The sequence below is a fragment of the Dromiciops gliroides genome, chromosome 6, assembly GCF_019393635.1.
Source record: "Dromiciops gliroides isolate mDroGli1 chromosome 6, mDroGli1.pri, whole genome shotgun sequence".
In the NCBI taxonomy this organism is placed as follows: Eukaryota; Metazoa; Chordata; class Mammalia; order Microbiotheria; family Microbiotheriidae; genus Dromiciops; species Dromiciops gliroides.
In genome coordinates this window covers 10,497,097-10,522,662 of record NC_057866.1, presented here as the reverse complement: position 1 = coordinate 10,522,662, position 25,566 = coordinate 10,497,097, and the positions used below count along the sequence as shown (strand labels likewise).

The 25,566-nt window shown below is 51.1% G+C and overlaps 1 protein-coding gene across 1 annotated transcript in view; it reads right to left on the bottom strand.

Moving 5' to 3' along the window:
• NRXN2 (neurexin 2) overlaps positions 1-25,566 on the bottom strand; it is a 163,159-nt gene that overhangs the window by 115,337 nt on the left and 22,256 nt on the right. Inside the window, 4 exon segments of the mRNA XM_043969653.1 lie at positions 8,017-8,061; positions 15,501-15,802; positions 22,855-22,926; positions 25,186-25,215. Of these exon segments, the coding sequence (XP_043825588.1) occupies positions 8,017-8,061; positions 15,501-15,802; positions 22,855-22,926; positions 25,186-25,215 (449 nt within the window).

Here is a 25,566-nt window from a genome sequence, read left to right as displayed (position 1 = left end):
AGGCAATTGCACACAACCAGTCAAAAACACAGTGGGCTCAGGAGCTCTCTCTCTCTCTCTCTCTCTCTCTCTCTCTCTCTCTCTCTCTCTCTGTCTCTGTCTGTCTCTGTTTTTCTATGTCTCTGTCTGTCTCTGTCTCTGTCTGTCTCTGTCTGTCTGTCTGTCTCTGTGTCTCTATGTCTCTCTCTCTCTCTCTCTCTCTCTCTCTCTCTCTCTCTCTCTCTCTGTCTCTGTCTCTCTCCCCTCACAGGGGAGCCCTTAGCACCATGGACAGCACCAGCACTTAGAAAATTTCTTTCTCTATTCTTCCCATACAATCAAGCAGGTTGCAGCCAGACATTGCAGGTTCCATTTCACTTTGGATCACAGCTAGGTGGTGCAGTGGATAAAGCACCAGCCCTGGATTCAGGAGGACCTGATTTCAAATTCAGCCTCAGATACTTGACACTTACTAGCTATGTGACCCTGGGCAAGTCACTTAACCCCAATTGCCTCACCACCACCCCTCCAAAAAAAATCAGTGTGGAAAATTGAAAGGAAAAAATGTTGGCACAAGAGTCAAAAACCAACAACCAACTTTTGTTTGTCAGCTGGATAACCTTGGCAAGCCCCTTCCCTCTCTGGGCCTCAGCACCCTCAACTTCAAAATAAGAGTGCTGGATTCAATGAGTTCTAAGATGCCTTCCATCTCTTGGGTTTGTGATTTTAGATCTGTGCTGTGTCGGCTAGGAAGTGCAGCATTGTGGATAGAGCACTGGACTTGGATTCAGGAAGACCTCAGTTCAAATCCAGCCTCAAATGCTTACTGGCTGTGTAATCTCTCTGAGCCTCAGTTTCCCCATCTTCAGAGATGATAACAGCTGTGGCACCTATCTACATTAAAGGATGCTTGTGGGGCTCAAGTGAAACAACATGTGTTGTGTATAGTACTAATTACAAGTCAGTTTTTAGTATGAGAACAATAGCGATGAATGTGCAGGGCTCAGGAATACCTTCGACAAAATTAGAAGAGGGGAGAAAATCCATTAAGCCTTATCTGCCCCACTTCTGTTTTCCATCATCATCAATGGATAGCTTATCTCTAACCTCCTATGGAAGAATATATACATTATGGCACCCCTCTCAAAGTTATTGTAGGGAAAGCACTTTGTAAACCTCAATGCTTACCTACAAAAAAAATGGGAGGGATTTATAGGAATAAAAAATACATGGAAGTAGTTTAGAGAACTACTCTACAAAGTCAAAGATTTATTATCGCTACTCAGACAAAAGGTCAAACAACTGGAGCATCCTCACCAAAGCCCAGACTCCCAAAGGAGATCACAGGGTCCTCCCTGCCCAGTCTCAATCATCCATACCTTCTTTATTTCCATCTTCAACCTGGCCCAGGGAGAACTGATTTTCAAAATCCCAAAAGGACCTTGGACAGCAAAGAAGTTCTCTAGACCAAAGCTTCTTAGACTGTGGGGTTGTATAACTGAATGTGGGGGTTGCAAAAAAATGGCAACAATAAACAGTTATGTATACCTATTTGATATGCCTATATACCCGGGGTCATGTAAAAAATTCTCAGGTGAAAAAGAGATTGCAGGGGCAGCTAGGTGGCGCAGAGGATAGAGCACTGGCCTTGGATTCAGGATGACCTGAGTTCAAATACAGCCTCAGACACTTTACACTTACTAGCTGTGTGACCCTGGGCAAGTCACTTAACCCCAATTGCCTCACCAAAAAACAAAAACAAAAAAGGAATTGCAAGAGGAAAAAGTTTAAGAAAGCCCTGCTCGAGCATCCTTCTTGGATGTAGAGGGGCAGCCTCAGACACGAAGCACTGAGAATATGCAGTCTCGCCCAATGTTAGAAATCATCAAAAGTGGGAATCTGGGGGCAGCTAGATGGCGCAGTGGATAGAGCACCGGCCCTGGAGTCAGGAGTACCTGAGTTCAAATCCGGCCTCAGACACTTAACACTTACTAGCTGTGTGACCCTGGGCAAGTCACTTAACCCCAATTGCCTCACTAAAAAATAACAAAACAAAACAACAACAAAAAAGTGGGAATCTGCTGCCCATAGGGGAAGTGATTAGACCAAGGTTAGATGCCTACTATGTATCAAAAAGGGAATTCAAACCCAGGTCCTCGGATTCCAATCTAGTTCCCCATCTACCACATGATACTGACCATTTGAAAGGGAAAGGGACTACTGTGTGAAGTGGTGGGTTCCCCTTCACTGAAGTTCTTTAAGAGGAGACCAGGTAGCCACATGTACATGTGCATGGCCCAGTGCCTGGCACATAGTAGGAGTTTAATAAATGCTTGTGAATTTGACTTGTTGAGACTCTCATAAGGAGATTCTCGTTCAAATTCAGGCTGTACTTGATGCCTCTGAGGTCCCTTCCAGCTCAGAGGTCCAAAATCCCCATGGGCTGAAATTTTAAAAAGAATTTGCTCCTCCTTCATCCCCAATTAACCAGGAAATTCACTGCATCCAAAGCCCCCTGCCCTGCATTGGGGTGGTCTGGGGATCTACTAGCCATCACAGAATCTCAAAGCTGAAAAGGAAACATCAGAGGCATCTGGTCTAACCTCTACAACATCCACAACAAGCCTTTATGTGATGACGAATTTACCACCAAGACAATCCATATCGTTCTGGAACAACCCTAGTTGTTGGGAAGTTTTTCAAGTCTACATCAGCCTTTTTGCCATTTCCCTCCACAGCTCCCCCTTCTGTTCTCTGGGACCAAGAAAAATAAGTCAAATCTCTCTTCCATGTGATGACCCTTCAAAACTTCAACAGAGAAATCCTCCCATATCCCAAAGACTTCTCTTCTACAAGCTAACACCCTTAGTTCCTTCTACCAACCCTCATACGGTGTGATCTCAAGGTCATTCCCCATCGTGGTCACCTGACAAACTTGGGGATGTCCTTCCTAAAAACTAGTGTCCAGGACCCAGCACAATATTCCAAATGCTGTCTGACCAGAGGAGAGAACAGCAGGACCATCATCTCCTATTCCTGGACACTATTTGTTGTTGTTCAGTCATGTCTGATTCTTCATGACTCCATTTGGAGTTTTCTTGGCAAAGATACTGGAGTGATTTGTCATTTCTTTCTCCAGCTCATTTTTACAGATAAGGAACTCAGGTAATCAGAATCAAGTGATTTACCCAGGATCCCACAGTTAGTGCACTCTGAGGCCAGATTTGAACTCAGATGCATTGACTCCAGGTCCATTTATCTTTCAACTACACCATCTAGCTACCCCCCTCGTTACATGCAGCCCAACATTAGAGTCTGTTGAGGGCTTTGAGGATCCTGACTCTGACATCCTATGCTCTAGGATTGTGGTGCTGCAATTATGATAAACATGCTATCCATGCCTTCATCCACGTAATTAATAAAGGTCTGGAATAGCTCAGAGCCAAGGACAAAACTCTAAAGTATCCCATCAGAGACCTTCCTAACTAGCATTAATGATCATTCTTTGGGTTCAGTCATTCACAGATGAGACAGATCCCAGATTTAGAGTTAGAAGGTACCTATTATAGGGATCTCACAGGACCTGGGTTCAAATCCCTTTTATACCACTTAATAAGCATATGACCTTGCACAAGTCACTTCCCCTCAATTCTCTCATTTTACAAATGAGAAAACTGAGGCTCAAAGAGGTTGATGCTAATGCCCTAAAGCTGAGACTTGCCTATGCCCCACAAGTACTTAGTGGCAACAGCAGGGCCTCTAACTACAAATGCAGCACTTTTTTACACTACTTTGCTACCTCTCAATCAACCAACAGGCAAACATTTATTAAGTGCCTGCTGTGTGCTAGGCACTCTATCTGGAGCAAAACCCAGTTCTGAATCAGCTGACTGTGCTACTGTCTATCCCACAGCTCTCCATTTTGTCAACAAAAATAGCAGGAGAGGCTTTGCCAAATGTTTTGCTACAATCCAAATAAGTTGTGTTTAAAATATTCCCTGGATTTCCCAACCTTGAAACCCTGTCAAAAAAAAAACAAAAAAACACCAAGGCTTGTCTGCCAAAACTTGCTTTTGATCACCACTGCCTTTTCTAAAAGATAACTAACCATCCCTTTATTTGATGTTTTGATATTTTTTCCTGGAACTGATGTTAAAGATCGCCAGTTTCTGGTTTACAAACTTACTCTCTTCCCATTTTTGGAAGGCAGGGCATTTGTCTCTCCAGTGCCATGCGTGGTGCCTCTCCCATCCTCAAGGATCCTTCAAAGATCTTTGACAGATGCTTTTCCATAACATCTGCCGTTTCTTTAGTATTCTGAAATGTCATTCATCTGGATCTGGTGGCTGATCAAAAGCAGCTAGAAGTGCTCACCATTTCTCTATACAGAATTTCAACTCCCTGTTAACCACTTCTGTCCTGTCACTACAGTACAATAGAAGGGAAATTGATTTTAATCTAGAAACTTTGGTTTAAGTTTCAATTTATGCCACTTATTGACAATGTGACCATGGATAATTCATTTCACACCTCTATGCACCTGTTTCCTTTTCTATTTTATTTTATTTTATTTTTATGGGGCAATGGGCATTAAGTGACTTGCCCAGTGTCACACAGCTAGTGAGTGTCAAGTATCTGAGGGCGGATTTGAACTCAGGTCCTCCTGAATCCAGGGTGGGTGCTTTATCCACTGAGCCATCTAGCTGCCCCTTTTCTATTTTAAATAGGTCCCTTCCAGCTCTGACATTCCTTGCTCTATTTCTAAGGTCCCTTCCAAATTTTATATTCCTTGTTCTATGTTCTAAGGTCCCTCCCAGATTGAACATTCCTTGTTCTATGTTCTAAGATCCTTTCCAGATCTGCTGTTCTAGTTGAAGAGCAGTTCATGAGAAGCCAAGGAGAGCACAGGGCTCTCCAATGTGATAACTTATTCTCAAGGTCTAGTCTTTTAGAGAGACTAGCAGCTTTTCAAAAGGATAAAGCTGGAGGGGAGCTGCTAACCCCCTCTCCTGGAGAAGCTGACAAGTCCCTATTGCATGACACTAGTTATGAAGGACTTTCACATTATTCTATGGCTTTTCTCAATGTCCCAGTGATGAGGGTAGGGCATGTGTCTCCATCGGGCAGGTGAGAAAGATGAATCTCAGAAGAGCTGAGACACTTGCCCCAAATCACACAGAGCAATCGGTGATGGACCAGAACACAAGCCTCAGCACTAATGGCCACAATAATGCCAACAGCTCCCATTGCTGGGGTGCTTAAAGGCTTGACAAACATTCTGTGGGAGTTATTTCATTTGACCCTCATAATAACCCTATCAAGTAGGTGCTCTCAGTAGGTTCTTTTTTACAGGTGAGTGAACTGAGATGGCTTGCAGGGTCTCTCAGCTATTACCACAAGCTAAATGTGAATGGATGTCCTCCAGACTCCAAACCATCAATGCTGGTGCTTTCCAGCACCTAACCAACATGGTGCTATGGCTCCTCCTGTCTTTAGTCTGTCACCTTTCCCTTGACCTTGGGTCCAACTGGTCCCTTAAATTATGACCTAGACACTATTAGGAGAGACTTACAAATAAATACCAAATATAACCAGTCCATTGTAAATATTCACCCAGCCTCCTCCTATTATTACCAGGGTAGATGAGGAAGGGGCTATTGGCCAGGCTGTTTTAGAGTGGAAACTCCCTGGGGAAAGGGACTATGTTATAGATAGAGAGGAGGCTCCTTGCTACATTCTTTTGTTTTGTTTTTGTGAGGCAATTAGGGTTAAGTGACTCGCCTAGGGTCACACAGCTAGTAAATGTTAAGTGTCTGAGACCAGATTTGAACTCGGGTCCTCCTGACTCCAGGGCTGGTGCTCTATCCACTGCACCCTCCTTGCTACATTCTCACCCACCTCTCTGTGGGACTCTGAGGAACTTGAGCTAGCAAAGGAGCGCTGTGCAGAGGGTATCCCCCATTTAGACTGTGTCATAGGCCAGGAGAGGAAGCTTGGGGCAGGAGGAGCAGTCTGGGGCAGTGAGACAACTGCACTTGGTTGTGAATCTCTTGTTCAACTGCTGACTCTGCTTCCCTTAGTCTCATTTTTTCCATCTTTAAAATGAATATAATGACATTGCAATGATGTTTCTTAATGGGGCAGTAAAGGGAAAACCTTAGATAGAAGTTATTCTATGGGGGCTATGTCCCTTGGGGGAGCTAGGGCTCATGGGGAAAGACTTAGTGAAGCAGACTATGGGTTTGGGGTAGCTAGGAATAAAGTGCCCAGCCTGGAGTCAGGGAGACTTCTCTTCCTGAGTTCAAATGTGCCCTCAGACATTTACTAGCTGTGTGACCCTGAGCAAGTCACTTCACCCTGTTTGCCTCAGTTTCCTCATCTGTAAAATAAGCGAGAGAAGGAAATGGCCAACTGCTCTGGTATCTCTGCCAAGAAAACCCGAAATGAGGTCATGGAGAATCCAACATAACTGAAAAATGTCTGAACAACAACAAAATGGGTTAAGGCTAAAGTTGGAAACAGCCTGAGCAGATCCTTGGGCCATGGGGAAAAAAAAAAAAAGGAGAGGAGCCTATCCTGTGCTCCACTGCCCTCCCACTGGTCATCAGAGGCCCAGCTCTCTGAACCCTCAACTAGGTGCAGATGCAGCCAGGTGAGAGCTAGATACCTGTATATCAAAGAATTCTAGATGGGTGACTCCACCCACCACAGAACCCAAGGGTTCACACGTCAGGGTGTAGAGGGGGATGCCCACTGGCCCACAGAGGCTGAAATGGGCATGGTGCTAACCTGCCCCTGGCCACCTCCTCACATCCAGGTAGGAACCCCATCAGCACGTGCACTAACACATGTGTTCAACACACATCCATACATGGTCACACAACAACATCTCAGGTTACACACATGTGATCACACTCCCATCCCTGGTATAACTCACTCCACCTGCACAAGTGTATCAACAGACACCACTGTAAGTCTGCCCACATCAACAGCCACACACAGACCAAATCTTTCCACCGCTGAGCTCAGCAACAGCACCCAGCCCCCCCCAAGTCTTTTTTCTCACTACCCCCCTCAAAGAGGAAGGAAATCATCCTCTTCCCCAGGGGTCATGCAGGACAGGGACCGGAAGGAGAGAAAGGAGGGATGGATGGAGAAGGGAAGACAGTGTGACACACAGTGTTAGTCAGAGCTGCAGAGCGGTCTGGGGGAGAACAGGACACTGTCCCTGGTTGGGGGGCAGAGGAAGACCCTTCATGCCATGCAGTATGTAGAGGGGAAGGGCCGGGCACCCCTAAGGCAGAGCAAGGAGGCCACCTTTCCCCTGGCAGCCAACCTCAACCCCTGGAAACATGAGACCAGCCCCCAGAGGTATATCTGGGGAGGTAGAAAACAAAATAGACTTCTTCACTGGTCCCCAGGGAGATCTGTCATCTCCTTGATGTCCCTGCTTCACCCCTACACACACACACCTCTAGAAATCCCACCCTGCTGGCTGCCATGGTGCCCTCCCCATCCCAACCCCAGGGGGCCCGTCCTTGGGAGCTGACAGTGAGCGAAGGCACAGCATGTCATGGGATGGCGTTTTCCATGGATTTTCCGGAGACCAAGAAAGAAACCAAATCAAAGAAGGAAAAATAAATAAATCAAAGAAGGAAAAATAAAAGAGAAGGAAGAAACCAATGAAATACAGCAACAGAAATAAGGGGTTGGCATTGGGACTGGCCTCACCAGAGCTGATGCTGGCAGAGGCCCTGCCCCCAGTTCTCTCTGGCTGGTGGCCTGAATTTAGGGTGGGGAGGAAATGGCCAAATTTCTCAATTTCCATTTGACTTTGGATCAAGAAGGAAAAGAAAAGGGAAAAAGAAGGAGAGGGGACAACAGAAAGGAGAGAAAAGCGAAATCCAAAGGTCGTCCAGAACCAATTGGAAGAGCAGAACAGAAACCAAAGAGGCCAAAGGAACGGAAAGGAGAATCGAACAGTTAAAAAAAAACCCACGGCAAACCAAACGATAAGACAATTAGAGTGATATCTACCAGGTAATGCAGTTTGTTTACCATAGCGTGTCCAATCCCTGCGTGCTGCACCGGAGGTATGGGAGTGGGGGGAGGGAGGGGTCACAAACAAAACAAAACAAAAAAAGAACAAAACAAAACAACAAAAAAAAACGAAAGAAAAGAAAAATAAAATGACCAACTGTGAAACTCAAGAAAGGAGGAGAAATATATATCTCTATATATTTGATTGTTCGCTCAGGCCCGCCCACCCTGGGGTTCAGCTGAAAACTCTTAAGATTTAGGAAAAAAGCAAAGTTCTGATGGGGGCAAAAAGAAAACAAGGAGGAACTTGACCCCCTCGTGTCCCGTGTGTGTTTCTTCCTTTCTTCCTCCCTCCACACCCCCCTCCCCATCCATGGATTCCCCTTTTTCATGCCCTCAATCCCCTTCCCCGGAGAGCCGTCTGCAGAGAAGGGGGAATAGGTAGAGATCTTGGTTAGTAGAGAAAGAAACAAGAAAAGAATCAGGACTGAGAAACCAAAGACTAAAAAATGGTCAACATTCCATAGATGAGACAGAAAAGGTTAGTTCGGTTTTCCGCCCCCATCCCCCCACCCCCTCCAACCCCAGCCACCCAGCCCCTGCCCCACCCCCACCCCCACCCCCCATACCAGGTTGTAAGCGTGTTAGTAACACACACAAGTCAGTAACGGGGTTGTCCAACAGAGAGGGTTGAGGTGGGTGAGGGGGGAGGCAGGGCGGTTAAAAAGCAACCTAACTATGCAGTATTAGTAAATCCCATCAGCTGAAATGTCACGGGGTTGGGGTTAAGGGTTGGGGGAAGGGAGGGGAGAGGAGAGGGATGTGAGAGAGGGATGATCTGTTGGGTTGGGCAGTTGATTGGTGGGCTTATGGGCTCAGCGGTCAGCCTGATGGCTTCCAGATTCAAAGAGCTGGTTGAGGTTGGCCAATTAGTTGACCAGTGGCCTGCTGGGGTCTTGGACAATAAGTTGTCTGGTTGGTGACCATCCAGCTAGCTGATTGGCTGTGGGCTGGCAGTCAATGGCTCATTGAAAACCAACCGGCTGGTAGGGGCAAGAAACTGCTTTATTTGGGGCCCTAGAGAATGTTCCAAAGCAACATAGTGGGGAAAGGGGTGTCTGCTTGTGTTGTGGGCAAGGCCTGGGGCTAAGAACTCAAGGAGGCACGAGGGACCCCCAGCTCCTCTCACTTTGGTCCCTTCTCTTCACCAAGAATGGAAGAGGAAGAGTGAATCATTGTGAGAATTAGAAGGAAGCCATGTTCTCCAAGTACAGTTGGAACGGGCCATTCTCCCAATAATTCCCACTTGTCCCAAGCCCTCCCCCTCCCATTCTGTGCCCTCCCCTCCCACTCTGGTCCACCATATTCCCTGCCCTCATTCACTTGTTCAGAACCCCACAATTTCCCAAAGGTTCTTTCCACCAATCCTACACCCTCTCATCTTTCTGGACAGTGACTTTCTTGAAAATGACCCTTCCCCACCATCCCCAGGGGGAGAAAACCACCTAATTTACCCCATTGTCCAAGCTCCCTGCTCCCATCTACACCTACAGACCCCAAATGCCTCTTCCCACGGCCAACTTGGGAAATTCATTCTCCCTAGCCCCCATACCCTATTAATAACCCCCCACCCCCGCCCCGTAGGCCTGGCTGCCTTCCACAAATATGCCTTTCTCTCTCTGGATCCCTTAGCAACAAGGATTAGTCAAATCACATCCTCCTACCCCTTGGCTTCGGGTAGGTCATGAATCCTTTTCTCTCCACGATCCCTTTAGAGGATGACCCTGGACTTGGGAGCCAAGGGCATAAGGAGGAGGCAGCAACAGGGCAGCAGAGATGACTGACCAGACACTAAACAATGTGAGGAACCTTCGTTGGTAAGGCAGTGATAATGAGGGGTGGCATTAATGGGGCAGGCCCATTAGGAAGGGTGTTGGCAAAACTAACAGACGCAGCACTAATTCAGGAAGACAATGGCTTAGGCCCCCGTGAAATGACCAGTAATATGATTCCATATTTAGCAGCAGGGAGGAGTTCTAAATCACCCATATTAATCAGCAAGAAGCACATAAGTGCTCTGAGCATCCCTAAATAAGGGAGAAGACTCCACTCCAGGCAATACAATTCAACAAGTAATTATTCAAATACCTTCTACAGGCAAAGAGATGGGAAACTCGGTGTTCAGGGCAACATGGGACCTGGCAAGAGGAAGTGAGTGCTATGGGGGAGCTATGGGGGAAGCAAGGCCCTAAGTGAAGGGGCATGAAGAGAGAGCATGAAGACCCTTGAGCTGCTCCTAAGGATGACCACACAATGTTGAGCCAGAGGTCTGTCATCCCAGTCCCACTCGATGGACACTGGCTAAAAATCTGGCCCGCGGTAATGACCAAGACCAGTTATGTTAATATCGGAATAACATGGGGGTGGAGAACAGGTTTGAGCAGCTTGCCCAAGGAGGGTCCAAGACTAAGAAAGAGAACAAGAAGAAAGATGGTGCCAGAGCCAGAAATTTAGGGACTGAGGTTGATGCTGCTGCCAATTTGCTTCTAGTTCATCGTGAGTGACTTGCTTCCAGTCTTTGAATCTCAGTTTCCCCATCTGTAAAAAAGGGCATGGATCTCTAAGGCCCCAAGCAGCTGCTATCCTCTCTTCTAAAGGACCTTCATAGCTGTGACATTCTGGGCATCGGACTCTAATCCTAACCGAGGGAGGAGGGATGAGAAGTTGTCTTAGCACAAGGCCCTGTTGCCAAGGGGAGCATCATTGATAAGCCTGTGTTTGTGGTCTGAGCTGCAGCACCAGGTGGGAGGTGAGACTGAGGAGTTTCCACAATATCCTCTCAGGGCTTCTGAGGATTGAAATTCCTTTGGGAAGGCTGTGAACAACCCCCTCCCAGCCCAGATTCCACACTCTGGCAGGGGGAGGCACCATAAGGCATCTGAATGGTCTTGATTCCTGAGAGGCTGACCATGCCAGGACAAGAGTGATGGGCGAAGGGATAAAGAGCCCTCCAAAAAGCTGGGCTGGACCTAACCTTACAGACTAATGTCCAGGTGGGCAAGCATGGTCCCCCTCCCAGGCAGGGCACATCTCCTAGGATTTCCACTGACCAGGATTTACCAGGCTGGACCAATCCAGCCCCATGCCTTTGAGCAGTCTCCATATACCCAGTGGCCTACAGAGTGCCTGCACCTGGCTTCCTGAATGCTTGCTGACTGACTGAATGACTGATTACAAAGGCGTATTGGTATAACTTGGCAGTCACTGGCCCCATTCTAGGGAAGGACTTCAAGGCCCCAACACCGGACATGAGGATTTTAGGATTATGTTATAGATGTGAAGTTCAAAGAGATCTTAGGCATCATCTAGCTCAGCCCCCTCTTTGCACAGAGGAGAAAGCCTTGTGACCTTAGAGTGAGCTAATTTTCCCACCAGACCCTCTGCTGGAGAAATGAAATCTGGAAATGGAGCTGGACTTCCAAAGACCCTTCCTGCCTTTTTCCAACCCTCTGATCTCGGGACTCGATGAGGCAGCCCCCATCCTGGGGGCCAAGGGGACACACTCTGGTTGGTTTCCATCTCTGTGCTAGACTGGAAGTTCCTCGAGGGCAGGAAATGGGCCTGATCTTATCAGAAAGGTGTCTCTGCCTTGCCCTGTGCCCAACACAGATAAACTTAATCTTTATTATTTATATGTGGTGGCTGAACTATAGAAAGGAGGGGTCAAAGGAAGAGTTTCTCTATGGCTCTTAAGGCTTACAAGGTTCTTGTGAGGGAGGAGGCTTAGAGACTGTGATTTCACCGGTTTAGGGCACTCTTGCAGGTGTGAACGCCCTCTCCCTTGAATAATAATAGCTAGTATGGTCAGCTAGGGGGCGCCATAGTGCACAGAGTCGGGCTGACTCCTCTCCCTGAGTTCAAATCTGGCCTCAGACACTTCCAAGCTGGGTGACCCTGGGCAAGTCACTTCACCCTGTTTGCCTCAGTTTCCTCATCTGTAAAACCAACTGAATAAGGAAATGGCAAACGGCTCCAGGATCTCTGGCAAGAGAATCCCAAATGGGGTCACATTTTACACATTTAACCCCCACAACCCTCTAAGGTAGGTGCTATTATTATGCCCAAAGCAGACAGAAGTTAAGTGACTTGTCCAGGGTAACACAGCTAGTAAGGGTCTGAGGCCTGATTCGAACTCAGGTCTGACTCCAGGTCCAGCTCACTACCCATTGTGCCACGTAGAGGTCTCAGATGAAGAGACTAAAATGGAGAAGTTAAGTGTCTGAGGCAGGATTTTAACTCGGGCCTCCCTGGCTCCACGTCCAACACTCTGCCCAATGCAGTAGATACCTGACCTCCCTCTGTTACATTCTAGTCACTTATTATGGGCTAGACACTGTGCTAGGCTACGGAGGCAAACGCAGGGTCCCTGCCCTCAAGAAGCCCATACTCTGATGGGGGAGACAACAAGCAAAGAGCCAGGTGGATACAAGGTGGGTAGAGTGTGAGTGGAAGGGGAGCCAGAGGATGAGAGGCGTGGCGCAGTCAGGAGGCATCAGAAGGGAGCTGGAGCCCAGGTCTTCCTGGGTCGAGGCCAGTTCTGCTCTCCACTCTACCGGGCTCTTCTCTGTCCCCCTCTTCACCCACTTTAAACCACAGCCATTTGTCTCCAGCTCTTATCCCCCTATTGGACTGTTAGCTCCCCCAGGGCAGGGACCGGCTCAAATCTCCACTTTGCTGAATTGGACAGGATGGAGCCTCGACCTGGCCTTCATCATGGAGGCTAGATCCTGATGAAAGGAGGGACCCTCAGTTCTCTGCACTCCCCCCCCCAAATTGTGCCCCAGAAACTGTCACGTGATGCTAATGAATGGGGGTATATTTCGGTAGTTGAATTGCCTTCCTAATTTGGCTCTGGCTAGCATTAAAATGAGCTCTCTGGCTAATGTTAAAATTAGCTCTCTGGCGAACGTTAAAGCAAACTCTCTGGCTAGCGTCAAAAGAGCCCGCACTCGCTGAGCTGGGCCATGGCAGGAGCCCACTGGGCGGCAGAGGAATAAAAATAGGCCTCCAAGAATCCACCCCGGCGATAATTAGCTCGCGGATAGACGGAGGGGGCTTCAGTCTCCCCAGTCTGTGGGGAGGAGGGGGAGCGTCCCCTGGCGCTCAGGGCTTATTTTCTCACAGCCTCTTTATGATTCCAGGGCTGACCATCCTGTCCCTCCCAGTTCTCCCAAGGTCGTGGTTTCCCCCTCTCCTCCCTCCTGCTGGCTGGCCTTCTGGCCTCTCCACGGCTCCCTGGCCACCTCCTCCAGGAGCAGGAGAGAGTGTCTCTGGCTTGTTGTTGATGCTGCTGAGGCCAGGGCCAGCTCTCACCCCATTGGCTGTGCCAAGCACTTGGGGGGAAAAAAACTTGGAATTCACTCGACAAAGTGTCCTTGGCCCCCAGCCACCCACTCAACCAGGCCAGCAGCTGGTGCCGTTCATCACACTGCGTCACTCTCTTCTCGCCTGGCCCCAGAGGGAACCTGGTCCCATGACCCCTGAGCTGGGGACGCGGAGCTGAACCCCTCCCTCTGCTATTTTGAGACTCCTCTCCCCCCGCCCAGGTTCTCCCCTTTCCCCAATCCTGGGCTATCATCCGGGTTTACACCAGCTCCTCTCTCTAAGAAGGCCTTCCCAGCTCTCAATTCCACAGGAAATGGCAGGAATATGGAGGAAAGAGCACTGCACGTGAAGTCAAGGGGTCTGTGTCCATTTTGGCTGGGCCAGACCCATCTCTCTATGGGCCTCCCTGTCCTCCTTTGTCAAACTGGGGGCAAGCAGCCTGGGATCTGTATTCGAATCCAACTCTGCCTCTTACTCCCTGTGTGACCTTCGCCTCTCTGCCTCTGCTCCCTGATCTGTAAAATTCGAAGGGCCCCCATGTCCCTTCTAGGACCTCAGGAACCTCTTCCAAGTCTAGGTTGCAGACCCTGGTTTGTCTCTAATGCCCCCTTCATCGCCAAATCTGATTGAGCTGTCTAGTCATTGAAACTCAACAGACGTTGGCAGACAGAATGATCAAGTTCTTTCTGCAGTGGGGCCAAAGTACCAGGTGGCAGAGGAACATCATGGGGGTCTCAAGGCTCAGGGGAAAGCCAGGAAGCAGTAGCCCATGAAGAACAAGACCCCAAAGGGGGCCTCCAGGTAAGACAGGGAGCCCCACTTACAAGTAGTGAAAGGGAGCAGCAATGCCCTACCCTGCCTGCTAATTGGGTCAGAGAAAGGTGGGTGTCCTCAGGATGGGGCAGGGACAGAAGCTGAGTACATGATGGTCCCCCCAGGTATGACCCTCCCCCAGTAACAGAGAATATTGGAGCAGGAGGTGCTACCATACCCTGAATCCAACAGGTAGCTGACAGTCTCAGAAAAGAGAAGTTCGATTCATCTCTTCTAGCTGCAAGTCAATGCAAGAGGCACTAAGTGAGCATCCCCCTCCCCACCCTGAGTTAGCCCATTCGTGAATGGTGGTCAAGCAGCCTAGGCCCAGGGACAGAGTTCCAGAGTCGGCCGGGAGGATGCTGAGGAAGAGGGAGAGGAGTGGGGCAGAGATGGATGGAAGGCATCCATGAAGGTGGTGCTCCTCGGCTCTGGAGCAAACAAACCTATGGGTTGATAGGCCCCCAGGACTTCTGCCCAGGGTTAGACCAGGTGGCATAGGAATGGTATTGTGCATGAGCAAGGCTGGGAAAGGTGCGGGGCTAAATGTCCCTGAGTGCAGACAGACACAGAACCTGAGCCTCAGATAGAGAAGACGTGTGGGAGTGGGGGGCAGCTTGTGGGGCATCTGAAGAGCAAGAAGGGTCAGTGATGCTTTGTCCGAGGAAGAGGAATCAGTGATAACAATGGATGGATCAGCAGGCCCATCTCCTCCCCATACTGCCATAGAAAACTAAGCCTCTGAGTCAGCCTCCTGAAAGCCCACCTTTCTGGGCAGGGGGCTAGGATGGAGCCGAGCTGATAAGGGGATGTGCTTTCCAGGGGACCTTCTCCCCATTCTGAGTCTTCCCTGTGCTGCCTCTCCAGCCCTGGCCCAAGTGCCAGCCTCGTCCCTTCCATCCCCATCCCCTCCCCCACCCCCTGCCTGGCGCCACCAGACCGCTGCCAGTCCTTTCCTTTCCCAGACAGCCAGGCCCTCTCCCTGCCCTACCTGACTGCCCCCCCACCTCCCACTGGTGCTGCTCTTCACTCTTCCTTTCTCTCCCTCTCCCCTTCCCCTCTGGGCATCCCACCCAACCCAAATCTCGGGCTCACCTGTCCTTAGCTCCCTAGCACAGCCGAGACCCCAGACTCCTTCCCGTTCACTGCCTCGATTGGCTCCCTCTTCCCTGGCCCTATCCTCTGCCCTGCTCCCCTGGCTCCCTAAGCCCTTCCCCTGCTCCCCTGCTCCCCTGCTGGCCACCCTCTCCCACCCCCAGGCCGCCTCCCCTGCGCCCCCCTACCTGGCGCAGGTTTCGTGTGACCCGGACGTCATGCCAGGCGTTGTCGTTGAACTTGCCGTTGACAGGCTCCACCAGGGCCTCAAAGGCGCCGGATCCGAGGTTGATGACGAGCCAGACGGCGCCGGACTTGAGGGACAGGTTGACGTAGTCGGCCGACTTGCCCGTGTGCAGCATGAGGCCGTTCCGTTGCAAGGTCCGGAAGGCCAATGTGATCTCATCCGTGCTGCTCTGGATCGGGTTGTGAGACAGGTCGTAGCAGAAGAACTCGTTCCCTTTGAAGGTAGCCACAAACTCCTCCTTCCCTACAGAGAGTGGGGGCCATGGCTTAGTTAGAGGGGCCAAGCTCCCCCGAGCCCACCCTCAAGCCAATTAAGATGTGTGGTCCAGAATCTCCTCCGCTATCCCTGACAAGTGTCCTGGAGAAGACTTCCAGTGATGGAGGCAGTGACCTAGCTAATGACGGGGAGCTCATTACCAGTCCATTCTACTATTGGACAACTCTAGTTGCTACAAAGCTTTTCCTTGTATTTCCCTATATTCATCCACTCTGGAACTTTCATTGCTCCAAGTCTGGGCCTCAGCATTTCCTCCAGGGGCCCATGCGTCCTGACTTCTACCTACAACTCCGGGAGCAGGCCTGTGGACCCAGGCATCCATGCCATCTGACGTCCCCCTCCTCCAAGCTTCCTGCCTATCCCCAGAGCTCAGGGCTGCCAAGAGTTGCCCGCTCTTCCCCCTTCCCTCCCCCAGGTGTTGCTAAGTGCAGTCGTTGAGAGGAAGAAGAGATGAAGCCCTAGGAGGGAGGGAGGGAGCCCCACCCTGGCCAGAAGAGAAGAGCAGCCCCCAGCCCCAGGCCTTGCCCCCACACACTCAGTGGCTGCCTCCCTTCTTTCCAACATGTGAGTGGCTCTGCCTGACTCTGCCCCTCATGCACTGCTACTGTCCTGTACCTCCTCTCCCCTCAGCTGGGCTCCCCTACGCATCAACAGAGTGCCCCAGGAAAACCCTGAGCCATCCTGCCCCATGCCCGTCTGCATTCTGCACTGGGGCACCATAGACTCTCCCAATGCCAGAGCTAGAAGAGGCCTTAGAACATAGACATGGGAGAGACCCTAGAACATGGAATGTGGAATATCAGAGCTGGGAGGACCCCTAGTTCAGTCCCCTCATTTAAAAGAGCAGAGGTCCAGAGAGAGGTGCCAAGAGCCAGGCGGCAGACACAAGAGAGAAGTCGAGGCACAAGGAAGGGCGTGTGGACAAAGCAAGGCTGAGACCAATTCCCGGGCCCTGGGGCACCCTTTACCAGGGCAGACTCTCCAAGGGCCCTTCGTTCCCCTCCTCGTCATGCAGACACAGATGCAGACGTCTGGGTGCAAAGTGGGGACGACGAGAGCATATGAGCAAGGGTGTGTGCACAAGGGGAGCATCACGTCTGAGGAGGGACAGGGAGAGGGCCTGTGGACGCTCAGGAGGACACAGTTGGCAGGACCTTCACTAGGTAGCTCCCTGGGGGAGGGACAGATAGGGAGGAAGAGCGCACGAGCAAGGAGCATCCATGAGGAGGCAGTGTGGCACAGTAGATAGAGCCTGGGCAAGGAGTCTGGCCACTGACTAGCTATGGGACCCGGAGCAAGTGACTGCTCTTAGCTGGGGGGTCCTCGGTGAGTGGCTGAGCCTCTCTGTGCTTCGGTCTGCTCATCTGTGGAATGAGACCAGCATTCTCAGACCACCTCCCCTCGGGAGTTGTGGAAAGGATGATCTAAATGAGATAGAGATGGAACAAGGCACTTTGCAAAGCTTAAGTCACCACACCATCGATCAGTAAGAGTTTAAGCCCCCTCTATGTACCAAGCACTGTGCTAGGTGCTGGCAGCAAAAAGACCCCAAAAATCAATCAGTCCCTGCCCTCAAAGAGCTTACAATCCGTTGGGGATACAACATGCACACACATAAGCAATAAAAATAATAGCTAATGGGGGCAGCTAAGTGGTTCAGTGGATAGAACACTGGCCCTGGATTCAGGAGGACCTGAGTTCAAATCTAACCTCAGACACTTGACACTTACTAGCTGTGTGACCCTGAGCAAGTTACTTAACCCTCATTGCCCCTCTAAAAAAATAATAGCTAATTCATAGAGGTAGCTGGGAGGCACAGTGGTTAGAGCACTGGGCTGGGAGTCAGGAAAACTCATCTTCCTGAGTTCAAATCTGGCCTCTGAGGATTCCTATCTGTGTGATCCTAGACAAGTCACTTAACCTTCTTTGCCTCAGTTTCCTCATTTGTTGTTGTTTGCCCTTCATTCTCAAAGAGGACCATGACATCACCCTGATGATTTTCAGTGAATTGGATTTAAGTGAGGGAGGGCTGTGCAAGGTCACAACCTCAGTCTCTCTTCCAGAGCCCCCACTCTTCCAGAGTGCAATGGCAAGATATATATTTTATACACACACATACACATACACACACATATGGAATCATGAAAAGTCAGACGACCAAAAATGACTGATTGAGCAACAGCAACAGCATTTAAAGGGTGTTAGGGTTTGCAAAGTATTTTCTCTATGTTAACTCATTTGATTCTCACAAGCCCCTGGGAGGTAGGTGCTGTCATTATCCCCATTTTACCAAAGAGAAAGCCAAGCACAGAGACTTTGAGTGGCTCTCTATGAGTCACACAGCTAGGGAGTGTCTGAGACAGGACTTGAACTCAGGTCTTCCTGACTGGAAGTCCTAAGCAGACCCTACCCACTGCACCGCCTAGCAGAATAAATACAAAGTCAATAGAAGAGTTAGAACTGAATAGGCACGGGGCAGCTAGGTGGCGCAGTGGATAAAGCACCGGCCCTGGAGTCAGGAAGACCTGAGTTCAAGTCCTGTCTCAGACACTTGACATGTACTAGCTGTGTGACCCTAGGCAAGTCACTTAACCCTAATTGCCTCTCTCACACACACACACACACACACACACACACACACACACACACATACAAAGAATAGAATAGGCACTGGCCTCTGGGGGAATCAGAGAAGGCATCCGAGCTAAGTTGTAAAGACAGCAGGCAAATTCCAAGGCTGGGGAGGGAACGCCCCCAGACTCAGAGACGGAAGGTGTCACAGCTGTCATTGTCAGGTATGCACCGTGGGCACAGCACATGTCACAGGTATAAAGGTTACCAATGGGGAATTCCTCGTGTGGAGGCTTCTTGACAAAGAACGACCTTCCTCCCGCCCAAATTTCCAAGAGCACAGAATCACTGGATCCCAAGAGGCAGACCCAGAGAGCTTTGGGCAGGGGTCAGCAGTCATGCTGCATGTGAGGCTACCTGGCCTGGGTATGAGTTGCCACCAAGTGGACAGCTCTAGTCGTAAATGTGAGTCTGTTGGCAGGTCTCAGTTTCCTCCACTGTAAAACGGTGGGGGGGGGGGGTTGATGGCATCTGGCTCTATATCTAGGATTCTATGTTCCTTTGGTTTTCCTCCCCCACCCACCCACCTGACCGACCTTGCTGTTCTTTCCCCGATCCTCCCTCCCCCCTCCCCCCCCCCCCTGCTGCTGGGCAAGCTGCCCATGGCCTCTGTCCTCCTTGCCTCCCGGATGCCAAGGCGCCAGCTGCCACCCCAAGGGCTGGCAGGGAGACCCACTGCAGCTGGCAGGGCCTGGTTCCCCAGGGCTCTTGGGGGTGAGGCAGGTGGGGCTCTGGTTTTCCACTGCAAGCCCAGGGCTATGGTAGAGATCCAGGACAAAGAGGAAAGGAGACAGGCCCAGGGGAGGGAGGCCGGTAATGAGAAGAAAAGGAGAAGACAGGAAGGGAGGGGACCCATGGAGAGAAACAGAGGAACGCAGAATGGAAGACAGCAAGTGTGAGAAGGAGAAGGCGGAGAAAGGAGGCCAGAAAGGGAGGGGGGGAAAGAGGATTGGACGGGAAGGGGGACAAGGGCCCTCAGGGAAAGAAGGTCTGAGCATCCCTCAAGGCCTCGCGGTTTCCATAGCAACCAGGGTGCCTGCTCCTAGCGGGGGCTGAGGGGTATGAGGATGAAATAGGAATGCCCTGAGGGAAGCCCCACAGAGCCCTTCCGGAGCCCAAGCCTCTGCCTGCAGAGGGGGGCAAGTTAGAAAGGGAAGCAGGGGAGGGAAGGGGGGGCAGGAAAGAAAGAGAAAATGGGACAGGAAGATGAGGATGACAGACGAGGGAGACAGAGAGGATGAGCCTCTGAGGTCAGGAGAAGAAGGATGGCCAGGGCACCGTGCCCAGAAAGCTGGCCCAACGATTCTGATCACAAACTGGGAATCTGCTTTCTCGGCCCAGGGACCCCCAAGCTGAAATACAGCTACCGTACCGGGGTCCAGATCTGCACACTCTCCCTTCTCGTTTGTCACCGCAGATCCAGACTGAACACAAGACTGAGCATGTGACAGGAAAAGGGGCTGAACTGGCAGAGACTTAGGGACCACCTAAGGGAAACTGAGGCCAAGAGAGGGGAAATGACTCCTTTGACTTTAAACCCACTACACCGGGCTGACCCCAGAGTCACTTAGGAACACATTAAAAAAAGCAAAGACCAACAGCTGGACTCTGAGTCGGGTCTTGGGGGGAAAGGGCTGACCGCTGGAACCCCAAGGGGGAAGTCAGGAAAAGGAAGCACTGAGCTCTCTGAGCTATGAGGGGAAGAATGAAGGCCAGAGAGAAACAGGATGTGAATGTGATGGGCAGCAGATGGGGGAGGGAGGGAAGTGGACAAGGAAAGAGGGCTGGGTCCGGGAGGTGGGGGAGGGGTGGCCTCATTCAGTGACCGAGAGAGAGAGGAGAATTGAGGGTGTCACATTGATGTGACAGTGGCACGAGGTGCCTGAGGTGGCCGAGGCTGCTGCCCCTTCCCCCACTTGTGTAGCCAGCCATTAGATCTTAGGGCGGTCAGGGGAGGGAGGGTCAAGACTCCAGCTCCCATTGGCTTCTCTGAGTGAGGCATGGAGTGAGGGGACTTGCTGCCCCCAAAAAAGTGAGCCTAGAGCAGGAGACCAAGGGAACTCTAGCCAGTCCTTGTCCCAGGGGATGATGGGAGTTGTCATCCTCCAAATCACTCACTAAGGAACCATGAACACCATCTTCCCCCACCCCCAAGGTCCCCCAGAGATCATACCTTGGGAGTGCTATCTAGGCATGAAGGAAAGATCCCCGAACTGAGAACATTAGAAAGAACACAAGATTTTGAGTCAGGGGACCTGGATTCAAATCCTAGTTCTGCCCATTAACCAGTTGTGGGACTTTATGTAAGTTGTTAAATGTCTCTGGACCTCAGTTTCTTTTTCTGTGACAAAATAACAAATGTTGATTGATTGATTGAATGGTTTTCATTCTGTCTTAGTATGCCCACCAACTCCAACACAGTCGGTGTTTCGTGCGTGCTGATTGGATCAGACTAAGATCACCTTTTATACCACAGATCACAGGATCGTAGATGGAGAAATGGAAGGACCTCAGAGGCCAAACAGTTCATTTTACAGATAAGGAAACCAAGGCTGGAGGAGGAGGTCACACTGATAGCAAGCATCAGAGGCAGCAATCGAACCCAAGACCTAGAACTCCAGAGCCAGACAGTCCATAAGCATTTATTAAGAGTGTACTATAGGGGCAGCTAGATGGTGCAGTGGATAAAGCACTGGCCCTGGAGTCAGGAGGACCTGAGTTCAAATCCGACCTCAGACACTTAACACTTACTAGCTGTGTGACCCTGGGCAAGTCACTTAACCCCAATTGCCTCACTAAAAAAAAATTTAAAAAAAAAAGAGTGTACTGTGCACCAGGTCTGAATTCTGGCAATAAAAAGAAAGGCAGAAGACAGTCCCTGACCTCAAAGAGCCCCCAGTCTAAAGGCAGTGCTCTCTCCATTCGAGCCTGGGCCCAGAGCTCTGTTCTGTCATTAACTGGCTGTGTGCCCATGATCATACTACTTAACTTCTCGGAGCTTCCAAGTCCCCAGGGGGAAGTGTGGACGGTTACAACTGCCACCGATGACAGAGATTTCAGGCTGACCAGGTGCTGATGACTAAGGGACTCAGCCAAGGTGACCTAACAGTCACAGCAGATCTCCAAGCTCTGTCCAGATCTCTGAGCTCCCCGACCCTGGCTCTGCGCCTGTCCCACCCAGCTCACGGAGGGGTGTGTCTCCAGGGAGATAATGTCTGCCCAGAGGGCTATGGTTCCATCCTGGCATCGTGGAAATTCCCTCCACCAACACTGAGCCCAGGGCTGGTGAGTGTGGTCCAGGCAGGACCTGAACCCAGCGCTTGGTCCTTCATCTTGTGACAGATTCTTTTTAATTCTGTACTATTGAATCTGCTGCCCCCTTCCCTAGCCACGCCCTGATAGCCCAGCCTAAGTGAAGAGACAGCCTCTACTATCCCACCTCGGGGGCTTTTGCTCACTCTGTTCCCTAGGCCTGGGATGACCTCCCTGCCCCTCTTTCCCTGTTAGGTACCAGTTCATCTTTGAAACACAACTTCCTCCAGGACAGCTGAGCCCTGCACCTCCCCTTGGCCCTTGGCCCTAAAAGTATTGGGACCTTTCCGATGTGCTCATTATATGATATATGTGGGATGGAAAATACCACATCACTCAGTATCATTTTCTGCGCTGTTGGTCACAGATTTTTTTTTTTTTTGCAGGCAATGGGGGTTAAGTGACTTGCCCAGGGTCACACAGCTAGTAAGTGTCTGAGGCTGGATTTGAACTCAGGTCCTCCTGAATCCAGGGCCAGTGCTCTATCCACTGCGCCATCTAGCTGATCCTCTAGTCACAGATTTTGAGTGGAAAGGGGCCGTTATAAAGATTAGTAGACTGAGGCAGAGAGACGTTCTCACTTGCCCAGGATCACAAAGCCAGAAAATGTCTAAGGCAGAATTTGAACTCAGGTCTTCTCTATTCCACACAGCCCTTCTTTCCCACTCCCAGCCCAAGAGAACAACGCCTGTGGCTTCCTTAAAGCCTCCGCCTCCCCATTCCTACCTCTTCCCTGTATCCTGTGCCTAGCACCAGACTCTGCACACAGCATCCCAGAGCTGGAAGGAATGGCTCTCCAACCTATCCCTGACCAAAAGTGCCCTCAGTAAGGCAGCCCCAGCTTCCTGGAACATTCCTCTCCTTTCCTCAACCTCCCTTTCCACACCTGGCACATAGCAGGTGCTGCCACTTGGTCTCCCAAATTCTCTAGCACAGGGGACATGCCTTTGGGGTTTGAAGAGAAGGATGGGATGGGTCCCACCGAGAGCTGGGATCAGCAGCCCTGAGAGGAGGGAAGGAGCCCCCTTGGTGACCAGGAGCCCTGTGTGGTTCCCGGAGATGGAGGGGTCACTGACCTTTCGTCGGCTGGTGCACATCGCTGGCTCCTCCACGACCGGCCCCCCCCTCGGAGAACAGTAAGGACCCTACTGGAGAAGCAAAATGGGTAGTCAGGCACTGGAGGCTCCCTGGCCGTTCTTATTCCCTTGGGAGCAGCCCCAGCCTTGGGGGGACAGGGCAGGAAGGGCTGGCCCTTAGGATGGCTGCGCAACCTCATATGCTCAAGGGCACCTGGGAGCAGATGCCCCTTGCCCATGTGACCTCAGTGCCGGAAAGGAGCTGCCCATGGGGAGAGGAAGGGGCTGTGTCAAGAGAAGCCGGGGTGGGGGGCGGTGATCTGGGCACCGCCACTAACTGTGTGGCAGGCTCGGGGCCCCCACCTCCCACACCCTCTGTCCCCAGCTCCTTCAGAACCCTGGATGGCTTCAGCCAGCCATCATCCCTGCCATCTCCATCCCTCCACACTTCTTCCCCCTACATTCACCTGGGGGTTCCCAATTCCTTTCATCTGGGGCCATCCTGCCTCACCACTCAATGAGAACAAGGCCCACATTTTCTCTCTTGTGGCATAAGCTGGCTCGTGGCTGGTAGTGATCCACACGGATGTGGTTAAATCATGGGCTCTCCTCTGGCTTCTCCCAGAGGCCTCCCTAGTGGGCCCTCGTGGCACGGACTGAGCCCTGGCCCAAATCCCTCATTGTACAAAGGGGGACTCTGGGGCCGAAAGAGGGGAAGGGGACAGCCCAAAGGAAGCCTCCCCCACCCCTCTTAATTCTGGCATCTTAATTATTCCCTCTTTGTCTTGTGAGTAGCTCGCTTCCTATCTATTTGTCTCCATGTCGTCTCCCCTATTCCACGGAAGCTCACTGAGGGCAGGGACCGTCTTTTGCCTCTTCTAGAATTCTCAGTGCTTAGCAGCACCTGGTACATAGGAGGTGCTTCATAAATGTCGATTGATAGTGAACGGCACAGCTAAAGATCCCAGGTAAGGGCTGGAAGCCACCTGTGCTGCCCCTTCAGGCATGTGCTCACCTGCCCAGCCCCCCAGAGGACTCCTAATCTCCCCAGGGGCTTAAGCTCCTCTACCCCTCGAATGCTAACGAGTCGCCCCATTTGTCAATAAAAAGAGCCACCCTCAAGGAAAGGCTCCTGCCACAGCTCCAGTCATCGCTGGAGGCCAGCGCTCCCCCTTTTCACCTCCGGATCGATTTGCCCCCAGCCCCTTTGGGGAACAGTCATGGCCGGTGGGGATTGGCCCCCCCGGCCCCCCTGGGGCACAGACACTGTGGCGCTGAGGGTCTGGGACGCCGACTGGGAGGAGCCACTTGGATACCAGGCTTTCTGGGATAGTGGAGGTTCCCAGGAGAACAGGTTGGCCAGGGATCACGGCTGGGTTTCCTTCTCCCTGCTCCTCCTCTATCCTCAAAAAGGCCAGGGACCCAGCTGACCTCTGACCTGTACCCAGTTCAGTCTTCCCTGAAGTTAGAGACTAGTAGGGGATAAGGACTCAGGAGTCCTGGGTAGGAGCCTCCAGAGCTCTGGGACCCAGGGCAGAGTCTTGTGGCTTCCCTGATGGGACGGGCCCTCCCTTTCTTCATGTGCCAGATAAGGATCACCAACCCTGTCCCCCTGCTTCAGGGGACAAAGCCCAAAGCTGAGAGCCGGCATGGACTTTGGGGGCCATCTTGTCCGGCCCCCATCTCCCCCCAGTTATCTAGAGCAGGGTCAAAATCACTGTTTGGTGGAAGGGCTTAGCCCACTATCGAAGGCCCCTGGATGGACTGCTCGGCCCCCTGGCCCACCCCCGGGGCCTGCAGGAGGAAGGTCATGAGCCAGGCTGGACTTCAGCCCTCTTCTTCTCCAATACATGCCTTTCTCTCTTCAGTCAGGTTGAGAAACAAAAGAATGAACAGAAAAGGTGGGAAAGGAAAATAAATCACCATCACAAAGGGTAAAGGATGGGGCAGGGGAGGGAAGGGATAAGGATTGGCAGGGAGAAGAAACCACCAAAAAACCCAAAAAGAGAAACAAAGAAATGCCACCAGGAAAACTCGAGGAGGGGGTGATTGGAGACAGCGGCAGGAGTTTGAACATCTGCTGATGTCAGAAACCAAGGTGGGATGAGGTGAGGGCAGGGCTGGGGGGTGGGCAGCAAGGAGGGAGGAGGAGCACAGACAGAGACAAGCCCCCACCCCCAGCCCAGCCCCCCAAAACAAAGAAAGGGACAGACAGACAGACGGTCGGACGGACAGACAGGGAGAAGGGAGGGAAGGGGAAGGAGAGGGCAAAACCAAATCCAGGGAGCTTGGGGGAGGGGGACAGATCCAAACCAAACCAAAACTTCATACCTTCACTGTTTAACGTCAGGTGAGCCGGACCTTGGAAAAGGGGAAGGAGAGAGAAAGAAAGAGGAGAAAAAAAAACAAAAACAAAAATAAGAAAGAAAAGGGAAAAAAAGAGAGAAGAAGAAACAGAAAACACAAGTCATCAAAATCGGCCAGAGAGAAGGGGGTAAGCTTTTGCTGCCACAATTTAAAACCCTTTTTAACTTGTGACAGGCATCGGGGGAGAGGCCCCCAGCCCGGGAGCCGGGGAGGGGGTGCCCGATGCCAAGGGCAAGGGTAAAGGAATGGGAGAGACACAAAGAGAGGCAGAGAGAGGCCCCAAAGCCAAGGAAGAGGGAGTGAGAGAAAGAGAATTAAGGAGAGAGAGTCACAGATGGAATCAGA